We start from the raw sequence: 23,762 nt of genomic DNA, 5'->3' as shown, positions 1-23,762 counted from the left end.
GGCAGCCTGGAGATGGAGATGGAGAACATGACTCTTCAAACTGATGTAAATACAAAGATTACATAGGCAGGGGCTTGCGACTTCCAGCCGCTCCGTGGGACAAAGAGGGAGCAGTAGCTACATGTAAGAAATCCTGCTTTGAACGCTCTCAAGGGTGGCTCAGAAACAATGAGAACTTCCAGCAGATCATCCTGAGGAGCGGCAAGAACCTTCAAAACAGCAATGCATCTGCAAGAAACCAGTGGGCTGTTGGCCGGCTTTGTTTATTTTTCCTCTTTTGCCTTCTCCTCACTTTGTTTCTTTCAAACTCTGTAGCCCTTTGGCCCGCCTTCACCTTCGTGCAAGGACTGACTGTTACTTACCATGCCCTTTAGTGTCAGATCTGCTAAGGGAGACCGGTTGCCATGGAAATCTGGCCAAACATGTAAATCAACAGTGAGGAAACCCACGGGCTGAGCCTTCTTAATCAGATCCAGGTGACTGTTCAAATATGCATATATACTCTGGCATCTGGAAGAGAAGTGGATTTTGTTTTTAAAAGGGGGGGTGGGTAGGGTCAGGGAGCAAATTGCTTTGTAGAAAGAAATCATTTGTACTCCCGTATCAGATCCAGAAAGTAAGCAGGGTCCAAAAAAGCTTCAGCAAAAAAACCACCCCCAACCCATAGAAATCAGCAAACCACACTCTCAAATCACGCTGTACTCTCATCAAGGATAGGAGGCCTGTCCTGGTGGAAGGTGGAAAGGTTTGGACTCAGAAGACCAGATCCAAGAATGGCTTTACTCCATTGTAGGTGTGTAACCACTACTGTGAGAAAGTTATTCAAACTTTCTGAACCACTCTCTTTGTATCTGTAAAAACAACCATCATAATCCCTGCCCAACTGACCTCATAGGGTTTTGTGAAGATCAAAGGAGACTATGTAGATGAAGACACAGGATTTTGCAAAATGTACACTACTGGACATATGTAAAGGCTTTTTAAAAATCAGTATTCCTAATTATAATAATAATATGTTGGTGAATGGAGATGGTTCCTGGACTCAGGATAGGAGTTTGCTAATAAGGGCAGTGATATGATGGAGTGAATGCAGTTAGGATCAGGAGTTAGGAGGCTTGATTTCCAGCCCAAACCTACCAAACGACGACATTGCACTAGTTCTTTCTCTTTTTAAGCCTTCGTTTCTTCACATGTAGAATGAGAGAGTCAGATGACCCTTCTCATTCTCTCAGTCTATGTACCTGAGAGGGAGACAGAGATGATGGGCTTGGGAGTCAAGGCAGTCCTGCATTCAGATGCTGGTTCTACCTGTCCTAGCTGGGTAAAATGGGCCGGTGACTTAACCTCTCTGAACTTCAGTTTTCCCATACATATAATGGGTATAAAATACCTCACTGGGTGAAATCTCACTGCATGACACAGAAGTTCGTTACCCTTCCCCTCTTTAAAGGTGCCTCCTTCTCTTGAACTGACAATTCTAGAAGAAAGTGGGTTGGCATCCCATGCCACTTCCCACTGGTCCCCTTGGAACCACAGCCTTAAACATGGCTTGAATAATAGTAGGAAAAAAGTATAGGAGATCAATGACCAAGGGAGGTTGATATCTAAGATACATAAGATAATATTTATTATTTACATTTAAAATGTTTTAGGAGTGCAGCTCAGCGATTTCTAGTTCTAGTTTTGTGACACTGTGAGTGTCCCTCTGGATCCCATGAAATTCCTAAAAGTTTTCTAAACTAAGTGTAAAGAAAGAAACAAACGAGTAGTGGTTTTCAAACACCTATTAAATAAAACTTTATGTGGAACTCCAAGATAGAAAATATAGAAAAACAAAACTGTTCTATGTAAGTGCGTGTATGTGTGTAAGTGTGAGAATGTGTGTATGCACATGTGTGTGAGTGTGAGAAGTGTGCTGGGCGGAGGCAAGGGCAGTCCTACCTACCAGGCACTCTCCTTGCTTCTTGCCCTGACTCCTCATTCCTGTCTGTAAAAATCTTTGGCCCTACATTGTATTAGAAGATGAAGATCTTGTTGGGAAAAGGCTCACCAGCCAGAGTAACATCAACTGCGGCTCCTTGTTCCTCTGGCCTTCAAACATAGCCCAGTGAGCCGAGTACCGCTCACACCCCTTTACAGAGGGGATGAGTAAGGAGTGCAGACATGTGACCGAGTCCAAAGTTAAACCCTCTCTGTGATTCTGAAGCCATGTGTTTTCTGTATCCCCAGCCAGGAATTATTTGTCAAAGCCCTACATTCAAACTCTGTTTTAGAATGATTCTGTGACAGCGTTAGGAAAGGATCCTCTGAGGTCTCCACGGAAGGTAGGGCCAGAACCACATATCTGGGGAGAATACGATCACACCCTGGTTTTCTATCTCCCAGCTCTCTCTGCTCCTGGTCCAACACAATCACACGGCCAGCAATGGCCACAAAAACATCCTTTCCAGCCAGAAGTCAAGAGTCTGCACTAATTCTAGCAACACTGAACTTCAGAAGAGCATCATTGCACTTAGAGTAAAGGGATTTAAAAAAAAAAAGAAGCACATGTCTATAAATCTTTTGTCTCTCAAGGAATCTCAGAGCAGGGCATTTGGTTTCAGACATCTGGGTCAATAAGAACCTATCGGCCTAATTACTATTGATTTGTCATTGTCTCATTTACTGTGGGTCTTTGCAAACAGTGAGATTCATTTAGCCTCTACATATACGGTCACTCGTGCACTAATGAGATCCCTGGGGGATGGGGCATATGCTTACCCCTTTGACTCCTAACCTCCTCGCAGCTGTATGTTTATTCTTTGAATGCAGCCATTCTCCTGCACGTTTTTTCAATTATCCCTTACCATGTGCGCTATCTGAGTATATCATTCAAAATGAAATGCACTTGGAAAACATTAAAATAACAAATGCACATCATTATTCACATAATTTTAACCTTGCATGGTGCCTTTTTTGGTTTTGACTTTGTTTCAGTTTGTATGTTTTATCAATTCTTTCTCAAATGGCGGTCTGCCCTCTTCCAGCTCGGGAATCACATATTAACTGTTCCTAGTGATAGGTCTCCCTCTTTTTCATGAACTCCAGACTCATTTATCCTCTCTTAGAGAGAGAAATCCTTGCTTTCCTAGTCCTGTTGTGTATGAAGAAGAAAATACAGTTTCAAGAATCACAAAGCGACTTCACTGTATACCAGGTGGCTGACCAGGTACACTAAACCTCTCCAAGCCTAGTTTACTTTTTTGCTATCAGGGCTAATACTTTTACCTTATAGGCTGTTATGAAGATTAAATATGGAGTCCTGAGTACTATAAAATGATAGCTGATCAATAAATAGTTCCCTCTTGTTTTCCATCACAGGAAATTCACTTCTAGAGTCAGGGAAGATTTTTTCAGACTTTATGGCTCACAATCTTCAATGCAGACTACACCCCTGGAATCTCTACTTTCCTTCTCCATAAACCATTTAATTCTTTGGATTCACAGGATGCCCAAAAGTATGGTGACCATACTTTCAAACCCCAAATCAGAACGCATGGTCTAACAGAAGAATTTGTGCCTTTTCTAGGAGTAAGAGAAAGTCTTGGAAAAGAAGCTTCCACACTATCTCCAGTTCCTCCTTGACCCACTGCAATAGGTATTCTGCCTGCCCCATTCTACTGAGACTGGCTCCACCATGAGGAGAAATCCCCGCTTTGTTGCTGTCTCCAATAGACCATTATTTGCCTTATTTTACTTGAACTGTCTTTTGCATTTTGTACCACTTGGTCACTTCTTACTAATTTGTTTTCATCCCCTTGTTTCCAGGCGACAATACCCTTTTGGTTTTCCAGCTGGTTCTCTTCCTCTCTCTGTCCCTTAAGTATATGAAGACTCCCAGAGACCTGTCCTTGGCCCTCTTCTCATTCTTTCTATACCCTTGGATGATCCCATCTTCCTTTCAGGGCTCCAGTTAACTAGCTAGTGCTGAAGACTTCCAAATATATGCCCTTATCTCCTGCTCATTTCTCTATGATGAGTTCCATGTCAAATATCCAAGCACCCATCAAATGCTTCCTCCTGGATGCCCAAACGGACCTCAATTAAAAAATGTCTAAAATGACACACGTCATCTTTTCTGATATATTCACTCTTCTTTCTATGCTCCTTGGTTTGACCAAAGGCAATCTCATTTAAGTGGTTGCTCAAGCAACCATTTTGGGGGCAGAGTCAGAGTGGGTATCATTTTTGATTCCTCTCCTTCCCTCAGTTTCCAAATTTAATTTTGGACCAGGTTCTGTCAGTTTATTATTTTAAATATTCCTCTAACCAGCATGCTTTTCTCCCTGATAACTGCTACTACTTTATGCAGGCCCTCTTCAAATGTCTGGATTAGAGGACTGGCCCTCTAACTTATCTCCTGTCTTGAAATTGTGTCCCTCCAACTAGGTTTTCTGCACTCCTTCCTGGGTGGTTCGTCTAAAATGCAACTCTGATGATGACTCCATACCTATCTAAAACCTTCAGTGATTCCTCCCCATTGTCCTCAAGATAAAGCATAAACTTCCTTGTTTGGCATAATGTTCTTCATTATCTAGCTCTCCCTACATTGTACCATGTTACAGGCATGCCTTCCACTCTTCATCCTTCCTCACCCCTGTACACATCATGCTCTCGTGACACTAAACTACTTCTAATTTTTCAAAATATGCAGGTCTTAACCTCTGAATGTTTGCCTATTCTTCTCCCTCTTGCCTAGAATTCTCTTCCTTATCTTCTTTACCTGCCTATGGCAATCACTGTTCTAGACTCATCTTTTTATTTTTAATTGAAGTATAGTTGATTTACAATGTTGTGTTAGTTCCCGATATACAGCAAAGTGATTCAGATGTATATATATATATATATATACACACACACAGTAGGACCTTATTGTTTATCTATTTATATCCAGTAGTTTCTATCTGCTAATCCCAAACTCGTTATTTATCCCTCCGACCCCCCTTTCCCCTTTAGTAACCTTTCCCCTTTGGTAACCTTTGGTGTACTTCCCTTCTGCTCTCCACATGGTTAGCTCATTTATATCCTTCAGATCTTAACTGTGCTTCCATCAGCTAGGGCTTCCCTGACCACCTCATCTAAATGGGGTTTCCCTGATATTCTATCATCGTACTCTGTTAGTTTCTTTCATATCATGTTTGGTCGCCATAGACTTATTTATGGGTTCATTTACTTGTTAACTGCCTATGGCCTCCTCTGGACTTTAAGCTTCATGAAGGCAGACCATCACCAGTATACATTCAAAATCTAGCAGAGAACTTGGCACACAGAACCACCCAAGAGTAGCCATCAAATGAATGAATGGCCCTTCCTCCACTGTATGATAATTGCCTCTTAATTTTATCTGCATCCATTGCTGGAATCTGAATTCCTTTTGGGAAAGAGTCACATCTTACGCATCCCACCAGGTGCTCAACACGGTTACTGAAGTGTAGAATGTATGAATATTGATCCCGCATGGACTATTAGAGGTTATTTTTACCTCTCCCTCTCATTGTAGTACAGCTGCCAAAAGAGTAGATCTCTGGAGTCATATGGACACAACCTTCCAGGCGTGCTGGTATATCCCACAGAAGGGGGCAGAGAAAAATAATAAGCATCTTGTGACACCCCACCCTGCACTTCCACCCATGTGCCAGGCACTATGCTGGGCTACAGTGAATCTGCTGAGAGGTAGAAAATGAAGAACTGATTTCCTAAGCCAGCACAGCCCTCAGTCTTCCTGAGAGGACCCCAGTGCCCTGAACACTTTCTTATCCTTGCCTGTAGAACGGAAGTCAAAGAAAGGCATTGTAATATCCAGCTTACGTCTATTTAGAAAAACATTTCTCATCCAAGAGACATCAAGAATTTACCGTTTATCCTGGCACACCCTAGGGGATGAAAGGTGTTAATATCATCACCCTGGTTCTATGATTGCCCTAGCTCAGGGGAGCCTAAGTCAATACTTGTGGATAGACTGATGGCCCCAGTTGTCAGACTGAGGGACCAAGGTTGAAGAAGCCATAAAGGCCAAGGGAACAATCTGAGAACACAAGAGTAGAATGCACAGTGAAAACAATGTTTAGAAGTGGAGTCCCTATAATACTCATTTCCTCAACTAGAATTAAATTAGATTATATATATATATAAAACTATCACTAAGCACAGTGCCAGGCACACTGAAAATTCTTAAAAAATGTTCTTGGTCTTTCTTTCTCCTTTTCTTGCTCTGGGGTGGGGGGATTTATACAGATTTTAATGGGAAGATTTAGATATACCCTGAGATTTGGCATATGGGGGACCAGTACATTTTTAAAGTGATCCTCAGTGGGATTATAGAAATCACAGAAGCAAAAGAGGTTTGAAGAATAAATCATATCAAGAAAAGTTGATTGTTCTCAAAGGAATAACAAAACATTCCAGGGAAAGTGGGATAAAAGAAAGACAGATTGAGAGAGAGGATGGGAATTAGCAGAACCTTGCACCCCTGAGAGACCGGAAATTAACAGAATCACAATGAGAAATGACCACTGCTTGCAGTGACCGCTGTAAAAGGAGCTCAGAACAGGCTGGGCTTCTCTGTCTCCAGTCCTCCTCCTCCAGTAGACCATAAACTTGCTGAGGTCAGGAGTCATGTCTTCCACTGACCCTCCGTCCCCACCAATGGTCTGGTTTATTCTCCACAGAGCAGCCAAAGTAATCCTTTTAAAAGGTAAATCTGTGTCTTCCGTCTGCTCAAAAACAAAAATCTTGGGCCTCCCTGGTGGCGCAGTGGTTGAAAATCTGCCTGCCAATGCAGGGGACACGGGTTCGAGCCCTGGTCTGGGAGGATCCCACATGCCGCGGAGCAACTGGGCCCGTGAGCCACAACTGCTGAGCCTGCGCGTCTGGAGCCTGTGCTCCGCAACAAGAGAGGCCACGATAGTGAGAGGCCCGTGCACCGCGATGAAGAGTGGCCCCCACTTGCCACAACTAGAGAAAGCCCTCGCACAGAAACGAAGACCCAACACAGCCGTAAATAAATAAATAAACTATTAAAAAAAAAAAATCTTGAATAAAGTGCAGTGGTCTTAGAGCTTTCTACAGTGACCCGCATGGTTTGACCCTTGGCTAAATTTTAGCTCTCATCTGTCCCCCATTCCCTCCCACTTTGGTTCAGTCACAGTGCCCTTTACAATGTCCACTGAGCTTGCCAAGCTGGCTGCTGCTTCCCGGCCTTGGGACTTGCTGTTCCTTTGGGCTAAAGGGATCTCCTCCATATAACCATGGCTTGATCTCTCTCTTTATTCAGTTCAGAGTCCTGTTTGAGTGCCACCTCATCAAGGATGGCTTCTTCACCTGAAATAGTTCCCATCTGTCACTCCAACACCTCTCGTCATTCTATGTCTCCTTACTCATCTCTATTTTTCTTTAGAATGCTTACCAATTCCTGGAGTATGTACGCTCTCTCTCTCTCTCTCTCTCTCTCTCTCTCTCTCCATACATACAAACATAAACATACACACACTCACATATAGGTATATGTGTGTGTATGTGCGTGAGCACAATTTCCATGAAAACAGGGATTTTTTTTTCTTTGTTCACTGTTATACCATAAGTGCTCATAAGACACTCATCAGACAGTCAGAGGACCTGGATTTTAACCTTGGCTCTGCTGTCAACCTTGAATCCAGCACTTGTGGATTATGCCAACATCTTCCCACCGAAACGTGCCATCACCATAACCTCATTCTGAACCACTGGTAAAGATTCTTTAAGAAAAGTAAGACAATAATGGGCAGTTTAGAGGAAAAGAGCTGAAGTTATAATCAATGGAAGGCGATCTCTGGCTACGCAGTAACATCTCTGGATATTTGGCCCTACATAGAAAGAGACTCCAGTTGCCATTTACATGCATGGGTACATCTAGTTATTGTTTACTTAATTAATAAGCTCACAGAACGCTTCTCTTCAGGATGAAGCCTAGAAGGATTACAGTAAATCAAGAGTATAAAATACTCAATCTGTTTATCAACACTTGTTTCTATGGTTTCAAATAGGATTTGCTGATGCTAAGCTCTGAGATAGGGGTGACCTGCATTGCTGTTTGCAGACAGCACTAAGTCGTACCACAAGAGGCATACAGTTTTTGATTCCAAGGGATTTGTTGTCCCTTCCAAATAACTAACTTCACTTAATAACAACTATTCCTATTTCTAAGATCTGAAGCATAGTGAGTGCTAGTCTTGATATAGTCTATTTATAGACCTGATAAGATAGAGACACATTTTCCTTTGCAAGACAATAAAAAGAAATTGGAAGGGAAGAGAACCAATACTGAATGCCCACTAAGTATATGAACTGGAGATAAAATTTTGAGAGTCATCAAAATATAGAAGGAAATGAAGCCAAGAATGTAGATGGGATCACGGGAAAGACCACAAAGAGAGAAGAGGTCCAAGAATGTAGCTGTGATGAACTTTGTTGTTAGTGATAGAGAAAAGGATCATAGGCCTGAAAAGGAGATTAAGAAATAGTCAGAGATACAGAAGTAAAACTGGGTGAGGGTGACATTCTGGAAAGCCAAGAAAAGAGAGTGTTGGAAGGAGAAGGAGTGATCATTGGTGCCACATGGAGCTGAGAGCTCAAGGAAGGGGACTGGAAGACATCCTGTGGTCGCCGAGGACCTGAACATTAAACGTTTCAGGGGCCGATGGTGACAGAATCAAACTGGAGTGGGCAAGGGAGGAGTGAGGAAACTGACCAAGAGTACAGGCAATGCTTTGGAGCAACTTAGCTCTAAAGAGAGGGAAAAATACAGAGAGGTAGTTGGAAAGCGGGATGAAGTCAGCTGGCATGTGAAGAGACGTGGGATGTAAATCCAGTCTGACTCTAAGATTGAATTCTATAAATTACTGCTTCTGGACCACCCTATGCTGCTGTTTCTCTGGGTTTACATGCTAATCCATAAATCCTCCCTTTCTTCCTATTTTCAATCAAAACTACTCACATGAGGTTCAGCTACAGAACAAAGTTCTGGACATTTTGAGTATTTCATTGCAAAGTCTAACCTATCCCTTAGATTTGCGTTGAGGTTTAAGATCTTCAGAGACTGGCATTTCCATGGTCTACTTTCATCCTCATAACACCTGGAAAATGAATTAAGCAGGGTAGGATTATGGTAATTTTATAGGTGAGGAAACTGAGTCACCAAGACATTGATGGCAGAATTGGTACCAGAAGCCAAGACCTCAGTCCAGTGTTCTTGCTACTCCATGAGAAGGTAGGCAGGTGATGGATGACTGACATCTGCTGCTTAACCCTAGAACAATCCCCTCCAAAATGTCCGCCTCTTTTATAATCATTAGTAATAGCAGTAGAAGTAGTAGTAGTGGTTGTTGTCATTGTCATCGTACAGTTTACAAAGCCTTTCCAAATACATTGCTTCCGTAAACTCAAAATAAATTCTCAGAGCTATCCATGGCTGGTTCTCTCATGTCTACTATCCCATATTCTGATAAGGAAACTAAGGTTCAAACAACTATGTATGTGGGAGCTGAGATTTGAATCCAGATCTCTAAACTCTACATCTGTGCTCTTTCCTTTGGGCTAGAGGTTTCAAAATGCTGGATCCCCTCAAGAATTTGATAAAAGCTATGGCCCCTCTTCCCAGAAATGTACGCGTTAAGTATATAATCAACAAAACTCTGCACACAATTAAGGGGTTCCCTGGTGATCTGAGGTTAGGCATCCCTCTTCTAGGTTATGTGGTCTCTAAGCCAACTAAAGTGCTAGTTATTGGCTAAGTGGTATGATCCCTGTAGATGGTAATGACATTGTAACTAGAGACTCCTAGAAGGGAAAGCTTATGAAACTTTTCTCAAACTCCTTGGTGGGATCAATCCTTCTCTACACCCTGATGACACAGTGTTTGTATTCTAGTCAGTATGCACTTCATTCTGCTCTGTGCAGGTGTGCCTCCCCATAAGAACAGACGTCCCTTGGTGGAATGGAAGTGTCTAATACGAGTAACTACAACAGCTTTTATCACTACCACTACCACTTACTGAATACTTATTATAGCTCAGCAAATGTTGCTATATCCCAGACACTATTTGAATTCATTTAATTTTCTCAACAACCTTATGAGGTGTTTACTATTATTATTTTCCTGTACAGTGAAGTACTAAGGCACAATGAGGTTAAGTACATTGCCCAGGGTAACAAGCTACTAAAGGGTGCAGCTGAGACAGGCAATTTGGCTCCAGGATCTAGGATAGTAACCTCCACCTTCGACTAGCTCCCTTTTGCCAGGTACTAGCTACATGAATGGGGTTTCTCTGAAAATATTATAAAATACCTTACTTTTGTTAAAAAGCCCAACCACTAAGCATTATTATCATGAAATTCATTCAATAATTATTCTTCAAACTTATTTCAAAATAATTTTAGATTTACAGAAAAATTGCAAAAATAGTATGCAGACTTCCCCTATACTCACCATCTAAGAAATTAACATAAATACAGTATTATTACTAATCTCCATACTTATTTGAATGTTGACAGTTTTCCCCACTAATGTGCTTTTTTCTGGCCAAGATCTAACCCATGATCATACATTGTTTCTAGATGTAGTAGCATCTTAGTCTCCTCAAATCTGGGACAATTCTCTAGTAATTCCTTAAGTTTCCTAATCTTTGAAGCATATTGCTAATAATTTTGTAGAAATTACTTAGGAAAATTCTTTTCTTTCCCAAACCCCCGTTAGTGTGATCATGTTATTTATTATTAATACTATAGGTTCATTTTTTTTCACTGTTTGTATTTCACCCCCACCACACACATCCATCCATCTATCTATCTATCTCTCTTTTATTTATTTTCAGGGGGACATGAAGCATCGTCATGATTCTAAGAGTATGAGTTATATAAACAGGTATACTCAAAGAAGTGCTGCTCCCTCCTATACCCTGTTCCCATTTCCCCATTATTTCCATCCCATTCCTACCCCACCTCCTATAGGTAACAACCTCATTACTTTCTTGTTTAACTTCCCTATATTCCTTTTGCATAAATGAGTAGATACACATATATTTTCTTATATCCCCTTCTTTTTACATAAAAAGGGGTATATTATAAACACTCCTTTATGGACTTCCCTGGTGGCGCAGTGGTTAAGAATCCACCTGCCAACGCAGGGGACATGGATTCGAACCCTGGTGAGGGAAGAACCCACATGCCGAGGAGCAACTAAGTCCGTGTGCCACAACTACTGAAGCCCACGCACCTAGGGCCCATGCTCCGCAACAAGAGAAACCACCACGGTGAGAAGCCCGCGCACCACAATGAAGAGTAGCCCCCACCCACCACAACTAGAGAAAGCCCGCGTGCAGCAACAAAGACCCAACACAACCAAAAAAATAATAAATAAATAAATAAATAATATACTCTGCTCTCTGCACTTAACAATATATTCTAGAAATCAGTCCTATCAGTTACTATCCTGTTTCACAGATGAAAAGACAGGCTTAAAGAAGTTGAATAACTTGCCCAAGGTCACATAGTTATTAAGGAGAAAAACTGGAGTTGAATCCAAGAAACTTTGACTCAAAAAATCCATGCTCTTTCTTCTATGTCAGAGCTTCTCAACCATGATTACTGGCATATTCTTGGAGGATCTCTAGTTTTTTTGTGAACTCTCTTAGATTGTTTTGAAAATTAATACATGTATGTCCTGTATCATCCAGATGACTATCTTATAACCAAGTACTGCCAGGCATTTTCATTGCTCACAGGATCTGAAAATCATGCAGCTGCCTAAAGTCAGTGCCCCCAGTGTGGTCGGGCATGGAAAGCTGTAGAGAACAGAGAGAGCTGTTACCTGGCTGTGGCCTTGGCTTGTAGTTCAGGGAAGGCAGCATGGCCCTGCACCATGTGATCTATCTGAAAAACAAGAGAGATGGGTCAATTTTATAGCTTCTCCAGTCTATGTTAAAGCCAGAAGAAGATATATTAAAATGTCTGTTTCTTTCAATTCTTTGTCTACAGAGGATCCAAGAATGTTAAAATGCTAACTCAGCAAGAGTGTCTCAGCTCTTTCAGAAATCTAGCTTTGTTTAACCAACTGCTGGCCTCTTGGATTTATAAAACAAAGAAGTTTAAAGAGAAGAACAGCAGGAAAAGAAACTCCCAAGGCTGAACTGGTAGCAGCAGGTAGTATCAGGTCCAAGAATGAGGTTTGACAGAGGCATGAGAAGGAGGTGTAACTCAGGGTAAATGGGGTGGAGGGGGGCCGGCCTGGGTGTTAAAAGCACTGACCTCTGGATTACATCATCCCCCCCCCCCCCCGTTACCCCACGCTGTTACCCCAGGGCAATGTCAGACCCTGAATTATTCTCTGCATCTTACTAATGGAGAAGCTTAGTGAAAGAGTCTATGAGGAGGGAGATCCAGTTTAAAAAAACACAAAAAAGAGTTGCCCCAGAGCTGTCAAGAGAATCTCCCCTGACTGAGGAGTTATTGCATGGGAAACTGGGACAGAGCTCTCCAAGGACAGAAATGTCTGATCTCTGCAGACAACCATCGTGTCATTTGAAATTCCACGTCTAGGATTTATTCCTTAATCCACTTGGTGGCTCTAAACAAAATAATATGCACTGTGCATCAGGAAGGGATGTGTTTCCCCATGCTGTGACTCTGCTTGCTAAAACACACCCAACAATGGGCTTGAGTTCCTGAACCTAATCTGTGTATCGGCTCAATGTTTACATGAATCTCCAAAACAACCATTCTGACCTATTTATTTTCATTCAAACTACGAACAGACCGGTTATTGTGGCCTCATGGAGAGAGTTTCCCCGAGCATGCTTCCTGAGCGTCAGGTCTGTGTAAAGAGGACGAGATTTTGTTCTGGAGACACCGAGGCTGGGTCTGGGTTCTGGCTCTGATACTAACTAGCTATGTGACTTTGTGCAAGTCACCTAACTGCTCTGAGCTTCAGCGACCTCCTCTCCCCCTAACCCCGTCCTAGTCTCCTTTTAAAACAGGATTTCTGCGACATAGAGTGTGCCTACCATAATGCCAACAACAGAATAAATGATATCACCTAAAATTTACTGACTCATTTACCATACACCAATACTAAGCCATGCATTTTACATATATTATCTCATTTATTCCTTATAACCCTCCCGTGAAGAAGATACTATTAGCCACCATGGAGATGAGAAAACCAGGACTAGAAGAGATTAAGTAACTTGCCTAAGGTCATAGGGAGTAAGTGACAGATCTAGTTCTCAAACTGAGGTCTCTCTGTACCTGAAGTCCTTGGTCTTAACTACCATGTCACATTGTCTATGCAACTTCCAGGTATAAGTTGTCAAATTCCATTTGTGTAGTGCTGCAGAAATGTTTCAAAGTAATACCAAAGCGACTGGTGACTTCTATGGAAAGAAAATCATTCAGGTTTTGAATATTTACTTGCCGAAGGTTCAGTTTTGGGTTACTGCAATGAGGCACAGTTTGGACCTGAAAGAGTTTGCAATCCAGTCGGAGCATCACAATGAAGCCACTGGCATCAATAATGGATAATTAAAGCCATTCCTTGATTTGATGCTAGTTTCTATGGGAAGTGCTTTAGGAGGTCAGAGAAGGGAGATTTAAATGAGCTTCCCGGAGGAAGCACAGAAGCTAGCATGTGTCCCACATGCATGAATGCAGTTATTTGGTATTTACCGAATGCCTAATGCACCAGGTACTGGGACTAGGCTCTGGGATAGAGTGGAAAATAAGAAATACATACAATACATAATAGCATAAAGCAAGAAGTCAGTAATTTGGCAATTACTGTATAGTTGTATATATAACATTTGGCAATTATTATATAGTTGTATATATAATAATTGCCAAGAACAGGCAGTTTGGAGGAGTAAAGGGCTAGAGGCAAGGGATACCAGAAAGGAGGCTGTGATGAGTAGAGATATGAAGATGGAAAGACGAATCTGGGTATAGACAGTAAGAAGACTGGTCTAGCCCTGAGACTGGCATATTATAGATGCTCAATAAGTATTTATTGGATAAATGTGGGATGTACAAACCATAATGGACCACATGCCCACAGAATACCATGTACTTCTTGGGAGCACTTACCACGCTTTATATTTGTGTCTGTTTGTGTGGGGCACACAATGGTCAGAGGGTAACTGTATGTTAAATTAGAGAATAAATGAAGTGGTGAAAATATGGATGCATGAGGAGGGTATGGACAGACAGTGGTTCTTAAAAGTCAGGTAAGTGACTACTGTTTTACTGAATTGCAGGCCACAGGAAATTATTTTGATTTGTGGAGCAAAATAATGACAAGTTAAGGAAAATTAACCCAGTAGGGTATGTACAGTGGGGAGAGGACTAGGCACAGAGGGTAGGAAACACAGACAGGGCTCAGAGGCTGACACTGGGAATACGAGGCACGAATATCCCCTGCCCTTGCTCCATTGCAGCATTTATCAAGTTCTTCTATAACTATTAGTTTATATGTCTATCTCTTACCTTACGCTCTGAGCTCTTTTAAATCAAAAGCCTCATTATTTCCCATTCTTCAGTGCCTACGATGCCTGGCATCTCGAAAGAATGAATGAGACACATTTTGAAGAAAATAAAACAAAACTTAGTGACTGAATAGTTACAGAGTATAAGAAAATCAGAGTGAAAGGATGACTTTGAACTTTTGGGTCTAAGAAAAGGAAATGTGGTCGTTTTAATCATGTCTTTTTATTTTTCTGTATTTGTGATGCTTTGGGATCTGGGGCCCTGTTGACCCTGGACAGACTGCCCTTTCCAGGGCTAGCCAATTCCTAGAGATAGTAAAGGACTCCACTGGCCTGTGAGCATGCCTTTCATATGCAAACTGACTAATACAGAGCACACCTCCTCACCACGTCCTCTATTTCCCTGCTCTGATCACCCCAGAGCCAGGTACCAGACAACTAGGGACAACCTTAGTGCTTCCCATTTGGCCCTGCGTGGTTTAGCCGGGCCCCTCTTCTTGAGAACTGTCAGTAACAAACTATCCTTTCAGTGGCAATCATCTCCTGATCTGCTGGCCTCATCATACCTGAATAATAATAAAATCCACATTTTTAAGACAGTAGCTGAAAACACGGGCTTTGGAAACAGACTTAGGTTCAAAACTCATGGTCTATACTTACATTCTCTGCTACCTAAGTTACTTGACCTCTCAGAGCCTCTTCTCTTACAACTGTAAAATGTGGACAGTAAAATTTGCTTTGCAGGGAAGGTTGTAGTGAGTGATATATAGGTGGCTTTTAGATCATAACACCTATTATTAAAGAGAAGGAAGTACCACCAAAAGAGTAAAAATGGTTGGAAGAACAAGATCTTAAAAGGTCAGCTGCAGTTTTTTTTTTTTTTTTCCCACAGCATCTGATGGCAAAGGCCCACCCTGATTAACAAAGAAGGAGCCAGTTTGTCAAATAACTGAGTACTCATTTCAAAAGTCTGGAGCGCCTGTTCCAAGGGTTGATCTTTCTACTTCTGTTTTCTAATGCATTTAGCACAGTATAGAAGATCACAGCATCCCATTAAGTGGTTATTTGTTTCCCAATGAAATAACAAGTGTGACCACAATAACTATATTTGCCAAGTGGTTGCCTTAGAAATATATAGACAGAACTATCCTGACTCTATGACTCTTTTCTTGTTTCCTCCATCTTCTCAGATTTCAGCTCTGAGAGCTGGCAGCTGTAGGAGTAGGCAGAAAAGGCTACAAGCTATTTGGATAAGTAGGAAGCTTAAGCTGGGTGGAGTCAGATCTTCTTCAGGATGGCTTTTGGGTCAGGATCAAGAGGAAAAGACCATCTTACAATACACAACTAGAATTGTGGGGTTTTTTTGGCATTTCCTTATTAAGGTGGCACCTGCATTTGGAACATGGGAAAAATAGAAATGCAATACAGTATAACACAGAGATCATACATGGGTAGTATGAGGTGGCATCTGGCCCACAGATGTATTTTATTTGGGATATATAATGTTTTTAAAAATGAGCCAATATTTTAAAACTGGGAGATTTCACTTTAAGTCCAGATTTTATTTTCTCTTGAAGAACTGGTGAACGTAAAACACTTGGTCACCATATTCCCCCATGGCAAGGGTCAGCTGGAGCTGAGTGGTGACTGATCCCTTCAGCCAGGCCTGCACCCTCCAGTTTGTGAGAGGCACCACCACTCAATTTATCATCATGATGGCACTAATGTTTTACTTGTAGTAGCAATCTATTTCTCTATGCCAATCTATCTGTCAAAGGAGGGAACATGGAATTCAGCCCGAGAGTACTGAGAGCTGAAAAGAAACTTCTCTGTAGAAGTAAAAAAATACCTCTTTGCCTGGTCTGTTTATTCATTTATGCTGTCTGACTCCTTTAAGCATTTGCGTTTTTGACCCTTGATATGGCAGAGAGAACGCAGACAAGGACTCCTGAGACCTGAGCTCAACTCTGGCTCAGGGCATGACCTTGGACAAGACCATTTCTAATTCTCTCTCTAAAACACTGAATAAGTTAATACGACAAATAGGAAAGAGTTTGTAAAATTACACAGAGAACTGCACCGCATGAGATAGCAAAACCGTTGGCAAAGAGTTTACAGGCAAGAAAAACACATCACAAAGGCAAATTTAAAATTTAAGAATTTTAGGTTCCATGATCATTTTGCTAAGACAAAGCTATCTTATTGCATGATGGGTTTTTCTCTATTAAAATCAGTTTCATCTATTAGTCTTTTCTTTTTTTTTTTTTAATAGGAGATGGAGCAATCTGCTCTTTTTTTAAATTTTTATTTATTTATTTATTTTTGGCTGCGTTGGGTCTTTGTTGCTGCGCGTAGGCTTTCTCCAGTTGCAGCGAGTCGGGGTGGGGCTATTCTTCGTTGCGGTGCACGGGCTTCTCATTGTGGTGGCTTCTCTTGTTGTGGAGCACGGGCTCTAGACACACGGGCTCAGTAGTTGTGGTTCGTGGGCTCAGTAGTTGTGGCTCGTGGGCTCTAGAGCACAGGCTCAGTAGTTGTGGCACACGGGATTAGTTGCTCTGGGACATGTGGGGTCTTCCTGGACCAGGGCTCGGACCGGTGCCCCCTGCATTGGCAGGTGGATTCTTAATCACTGCGCCACCAAGACTATCTATTAGTCTTGAGGTTGTCTTTTCCCTTCTTTACAGGTAAAACAATCATTAGGCTCAGAGCAATGTTCATCACTTGTGACAACTGCTTTTTTTCCATTTGTATTTACCTGTAATGTCACTTACTCATCTAAGCTATTTCAACTCTTTGCTTACCTAATCTTCTTATCTCAAAGCAAAAACATTTTGCCTGATTTTTCCCAGCTTTCAAATTCTCATGAAAATCTAATGAAAGAAGAAAGCCCAATCTAGACAATTTTTTTTATACTGCTGGAAAGGACTGCGAGTTTCAATACTGAACAGTTCCTAGGAACAACAAACATTCCTGAGAGGAAAATATAAACTATGTGTTTTGTGTTCTTTTTTTTTTTTTTTACAACTTTAATATAAGCTTTACATAGGACAATTTCTCTTACAAGTCGATCAATTCTGATTTAATGCAGGGCTAGTTTAGTCAATTTCATTCACCATCAAAATTGGTAGCTTTGTTCATTTTTACAGTTTGTTAGTTCACTTATTCATGAAATTAACGTGATATATGTCTACTTTGTGCTAGGCATCATTCTAATAATTCAGGATACAAAGACAAAGAGAAGTCGTCGCTTTCACAAAGCTCTGCCTTATGAAGGGAAAATGGGTATCCCAATATTCAAATATAGTCTAGACTGATAAGGCTTTATAGATTTAATGAATGTTAATTGAACACCTACTCTGCTCTGGTCATAGTCAGTAAGCACAGGGGATTCAGTAGCAATTAAGGCAGGTGTACTTTCTGTCCACACAGAGATTATATTCTATTGACGTATAGAGTCAATAAATACATATAATAATTAAAGATAGTGATTAGTTCTTTGAAGGAAATGGATAAGTTACTGTAATATGTACACTGATTTTAGGTAGAGGGTTCAGGAAAGACCTGAGGGTGAAATTTAAGCTAAGACATGAAAAAAAAAAAAAGAACCAACAATTTCCAAGTAAAGAGAAAGACAAATGCAAAGATTCTGTAGTAGCAAAGAGCTTCATATGTCCTAGGAATTGACAGGAGTCCAGTGAGACTAGACTGGAGTAAATAAGTAGGAAAGTTGTATAAAATGAGGATAGAGAGGTAGAAAGTGGAGAAAATCAAGCAGGCCATGGCAAAGGCTTTAGATTTTATTCTAAGTACAATGAGAGGATACAGAAAGATTTTTTTTAAATTGAAGTACAGTTGATTTACAGTATTTTGTTAGTTTCAGGTTTACAGCATAGTGATTCAGTTTTTTTTTTTTCTGATTATATTCCATTATAGGTTATTACAAGGATTGAATACAGTGCCTGTGTTATACAGTAAATCCTTGTTGCTTATCTATTTTAGGTTATAGTAGTTTGTATCTGTTAATGCCATACTCCTACTTTGTCCCTCCCTCCATAACTTTGGTAGCCATAACTTTGTTTTCTATGTCTGTGAGTCTGTTTATATTTTGTATATATATTCATTTGTATTATTTTTTAGATTCTACAGATAAGTGATATAGTATTTGTTTTTCTCTTTTTGATTTACTTCACTAAGTATAATATTTTCTGGGTCCATCCATGTTGCTGCAAATGGCAATATTTCATTCTTTTTTATGGCTGAGTAATATTCCATTGTATGTATATATATATATATATATATATATATACCACATCTTCTTAAGCCAATCATCTGTTGATGGGCACTTGGGTGGTTTCCATGTCTTGGCTATTGTAAATAGTGCTGCTATGAACATTGGGGTGCATGTATCTTTTTGAATTAGAGTTTTCTTTTTTCTGGATATATACCCAGGAGTGGGATTGCTAGATCATATGGTAGCACTATTTTTAGCACTATTTTTTTTTTTAAGGAACTTCCATACTATTTTCCATAATGGCTCCACCAATTTAAATACATTCCCACCAACAGCATATGAGGGTTCCCTTTTCTCCACACCCTCTACAGCATTTATTATTTGTAGACTTTTTGATGATAGCTATTCTGACTGCAATGAAATTGGAACACTCCCTCACACCATATACAAAAATAAAGTCAAAATGGTTTAAAGACCTAAATTTAAAACGTGACACCATAAAAATCCTAGAAGAGGACATAGGCATTCTTTGACATAAATCGTAGCAATACATTTTCTTAGATCAGTCTCTCAAGGCAAAAGAAATAAAAGCAAAAATAAACAAATGGGACCTAATCAAACTTAAAAGCCTTTGCATAGCAAAGGAAACCATCAACAAAACGAAAAGACAACCTACAGAATGGGAGAAAATATTTGCAAACGTTGTGACCAATAAGGGATTAGTCTCCAAAATATGCAAACAGCTCATACAACTCAATATCAAAAAAACAAACAACCCAATCCAAAAATGGGCAGAAGACCTAGATAGACATTTTTCTAAAGAAGACATACAGATTGCCAACAGAAGGGTTTTAATCAGGGAAGAAACGTAATCTTATTTGCTTTAAAAGAAATCAGTCAGGAGTTCCACTTCTTCTTTTTTTTTTTTTTTTTTTTGGAGACTTTTGATTAAATGTTTATTCATTTATTTTTGCCTTTTTAAAAATTCTGAAGCCAGTATATTGTTTTTTCCACATCTGAAATATTTTTCCTTTTTTTTAAAATTTTATTTTATTATTATTATTTTTATACAGCACGTTCTTATTAGTTATCTATTTTATACATATTAGTGTATACTGTATACATGTCAATCCCAATCTCCCAATTCATCCCACCACCACCACCCCTCTGCCCAGTTCCACTCCTTAAAATGGCTAAATAGTTCTTATCATATGAATTCTTTCCCAGGTAACAATTATAAATGCTGATCAAAATATATCAAACAATTCTCTGAAGATACTGGAAAGTGACCAAAGCCAGGTAGAAACTGAGAAGGAATAGACACATTGAAGGAAAAAACAGTTTTATATGTGTTTCTTGATTTTACAGATTTTTGCCTGAGAGCAGGCCCTAATCAGTGCCATGCAGGACAGCTAATACTCAGATAGATAGACATACGCAGTCTTCATAGCTAAGAAATGAGAGGTCAGAGTTCAAGGCCACCATAGCAACTAGAAAATAAAAGGTAAGGAGATCTCAGAAAGGAGAGAGACATAGAAAGGGAGCTCAACACTATGCATAAAGGTTACCTTAATCTCTGGATGATCTCTGAATTACATAATAAGTAGCCCAACTAAGGCTTAAAGAACTCAACAAAGGAGAGACAAAACTTGGAGTTTGAGTTGTCATTAAATTACCTGCTTAAAAAAAATACTCTTCAGAGAAATAAGAATAATCCACTGTCTCTACAATACATCAATTAACAATGCTCAAGATATGAGTCAAAATTACTAGACATATGAAGAAACAGGAAAATGTAATTCTTACTTAAGAGAACGGCCATTTAATGAACAATAACCCAGAGATAACACAGATGTTAAAATTAGAAGACAAGAATTTTAAAGCCAGTAATTTAACAATGCTTAAGGATGTAAAGGATAACACTCTCATAACTAACAAACAGATAGGAAATGGCAAAGAAATGGAAATGATTAAAAAGTAGAAATTCTTGTATTGATAAATATAATATCTGAAATGTATGGGTCCATGAGCTGGTTGGAGATTGCAGACAGAAGAGTCAATGAACTTGAAAAAAGACCAATAGAGAGTGTCTAATTGAGAGAGAGAGGGAGAGAGACAGAGAGAGAAAGACAGAGAAATATTGGGGGGAATAAAAAAACCCAGAAGCCCTCAGGGGCTATGGAACAATATGGAACAAAGGTCTTAAAACTGTGTAATTGGAGTCACAGTAGTAGGAGTAAGAGCAAATAGGGCAGAAAAGACATTTAAATATATACATGCTAAAGATTTCCCAAACTTGGTGAAAGACAGGAATTTACAAATTCAAGAAGTATAGCAAACCTGGGGGAGGAAGGATAAATTCCCAAAACACCATATCTGGGCACACCATAACAAAAACTAAGATTAAGAGAAAATCTTAAAAGTAGCCAGAGAAAAAGAATACACTGTACATTGGGGAAGAACAAAATAAATGATGTTTGACTTCTCATAAGAAACAATGGTGCCAGAATACAATACATTGACATCTTTAAGTGTTGAAGGAAGAAAAAAGAAAACTAAGAAGGTGTGTTTTTGTTTGTTTGTTTGTTTGTTTGCCAGTAGGCCTGCAACAACAAAAGAAATGCTAAAGGAAGTTCTTCAAGCTGAAGGGAAATACCAGGTGGAAGCTTAAATTTTCATAAAGAAATAAAAAACAATGGAAATGGTAAATATGTAGGTAAACACAAAGGATTATGCTTTGTTTCTCAGAACTTTTTTGAAATATGTATGACTGTTATGGACTGAATTGTATCCTTTCAAAATTCAGATGTTGAAGCCCAACCCCCAATACAACTGCATTTGGAGATGGAGACATTATGGAGGTAATTAAGGTTAAATGAGATCATAAGGGTGGGGCCCTAATCTGATGGAATTGGTGTCCTTATAAGAAGAGTAAGGTAATTAGGAAGCTGTGCAGGAATCCAGGTGGGTGTACAAAAAATACAGTGAAAGCCTGGGCAGGAGGAGAGAACACGGAGGCATCTGTTTATGCAGAGCTGGTCTTTGTATCCATGAAGTCATTCCAATTAGCTAATGTGAGATGCTGGGGACACACCTAAGTCTATATACCTAGATCCTGTCAAGGCTGATAACACATAAGTTTCTCTCTCATGGCCTTACAAAGCCAGCCAACTCTATGTGCTTTAATATACTTGAAAAGAAAGGCACACTAACTGATACAATAATTGCTTCTCAAGGAAGTCTACAAGAGAACTGTTAAGAAAAATTCAGAAAGGCAGCTCTATAAAAGTCAGGTTCAATTCTAGAAAGATATGGGGCTTCCGGTAGCTGACTTGGGTTTGAATCAAGGCTCTCCCCATTTACAACTGTTAAGACCTTGATCAAGTTACCTCACTGTTCTGAGCCTTAGTCACTAGTAAAACTGACATAATAAAACTGACCACATAGATATGCTGTGAAGATCAGATGAAATCCTGAATCTTCATGAGGGCCTCAATGTGCTGAGCATAGAACAGATTCTCCCAGTCGGCTGTAGGGGTAGTGCAATCAACTTTTATGTGCTACAATAAATTATAATTGTCAGTTCCATATCCAACTTTCCCACTAGATGATAAGCCACTGGAGGACAGGAATCATGTGTGACCATATTCTTGCCTGGCCCAGAGTAATCCCTCAGGAAATCTCTGTAACATGCTGGAAAGAGTGACTGAATGAAGGGATGACATCACTACCTCTAACCGAGACAGCACTGAGGACATGGCAAGCTCTTCATATGGAAGAGCTGGCTGACCCGCCCCTGAGGCTAGCCCCAGGCTGAGGGGCTTTGGTGATAAGGAAGGAGGCAGACAGGCACTCGCAATGCTCCAATTCTAAAACTCCAAGAGCTAGAACCCTGCAAACATTATGACCCTGTGGCCCAAATTTATAAATTTAAATTCTGGCTTCAAACAATTCAAAGGTAACTCCCCACCAAGCCCAATTGTCCCAGAAAGCCAATTCCACCACAAGGGCAGCTTAGGAAACTGTCTTAGGCTCTCTTACCCGATGCCTCCCCCAATAAAAATGACTTCAAGTAAGACAGAGAAGAGTGCTTGGAGAGAGGGATGGCTGAGGTCCAGTTGGAAATAAGCTTCAGCATCTGGACACAGTGACTGTACCAGTTGGTGCTCTGTGGAAAAAGCCTGGGCAAAAAGTGATGGTTTTTGCAAAACTATTCTGGAGAGTGTATCAACAAGCACGAGACAATCTTTGATGGGTGTTTGGTGAACTGAAGTAAATCATCCATGGGAATGGGGTATGTGCCCTTCTAAGAGGAAATAAATAGCAGCAGCACAAGCTTGAAATGAGTGAAAAACAAGCCCAAATCTCAGACAGATGAAATTGCAAAGGCTCCAGAGCCAGAAAAGATCCTATCCTATTTTTTTCTTCATCCTGAAGTTAACCAGATGGAGATTTTTTTTTAAAGTACCAATCTATTCATATACTTGGAATGAAGGATTTTGCTTTGTGATGGAAGATCTGTATTTAATTGTAAAAATGAAACAAAATATCTTTTTTCCAAATCTAGAGTTTAGATAAATTTTTTCTTTTTCTTTTTTCCCTCTCTTCTTTCCCCTCCTTTACTTCCCTTTTCTTCTTCTATCTCTTCCCTTCTGCTTTAGATGATATATTTACAACTGCATGTTTATAATATATTCTGGACAATGTAATAACAGAGCAGCCACTTTCAGACATAGCATATGAGAGAATATGTACATATGAAACACGGAATAAAAGCAATGTAACTTCCTCTTACGGTGTTCTGTATGATGACAACAGGCTGTAAAACCAGTGATAAACCAGAATAAGTAAATGGAAAGGAAAGGTGAGTACCAACGGAAACAGGTAAAAAGGCCATTGACAGTGCATCAGGAATCTCTCCAGGCTGTGCTTGCTACCCTGAGTTTCAGTTCCTCATCTGTAAAATATGGATAATAACTGTACCT

General features: G+C 40.1%; 1 protein-coding gene across 8 annotated transcripts in view; it reads right to left on the bottom strand.

The window, feature by feature from the left end:
- Positions 1-23,762, bottom strand: part of FGGY (FGGY carbohydrate kinase domain containing) — a 411,167-nt gene that overhangs the window by 109,426 nt on the left and 277,979 nt on the right. For 7 of the 8 annotated variants that reach the window (XM_059898898.1, XM_059898889.1, XM_059898937.1 and 4 more), the window contains 2 exons: positions 11,882-11,943; positions 363-510 (listed from right to left, as the gene is read on the bottom strand). The exons of the other annotated variant lie outside the window; for it this stretch is intronic. In XM_059898898.1, coding sequence (XP_059754881.1) covers positions 363-510; positions 11,882-11,943 — 210 coding nt within the window. The remainder of the gene's footprint in view (positions 1-362; positions 511-11,881; positions 11,944-23,762) is intronic. 8 annotated transcript variants of the gene reach the window in all.

Source organism: Balaenoptera ricei, chromosome 1 (genome assembly GCF_028023285.1).
Source record: "Balaenoptera ricei isolate mBalRic1 chromosome 1, mBalRic1.hap2, whole genome shotgun sequence".
Classification (NCBI taxonomy): domain Eukaryota; kingdom Metazoa; phylum Chordata; class Mammalia; order Artiodactyla; family Balaenopteridae; genus Balaenoptera; species Balaenoptera ricei.
This window is presented reverse-complemented; position numbering and strand designations above follow the sequence as displayed.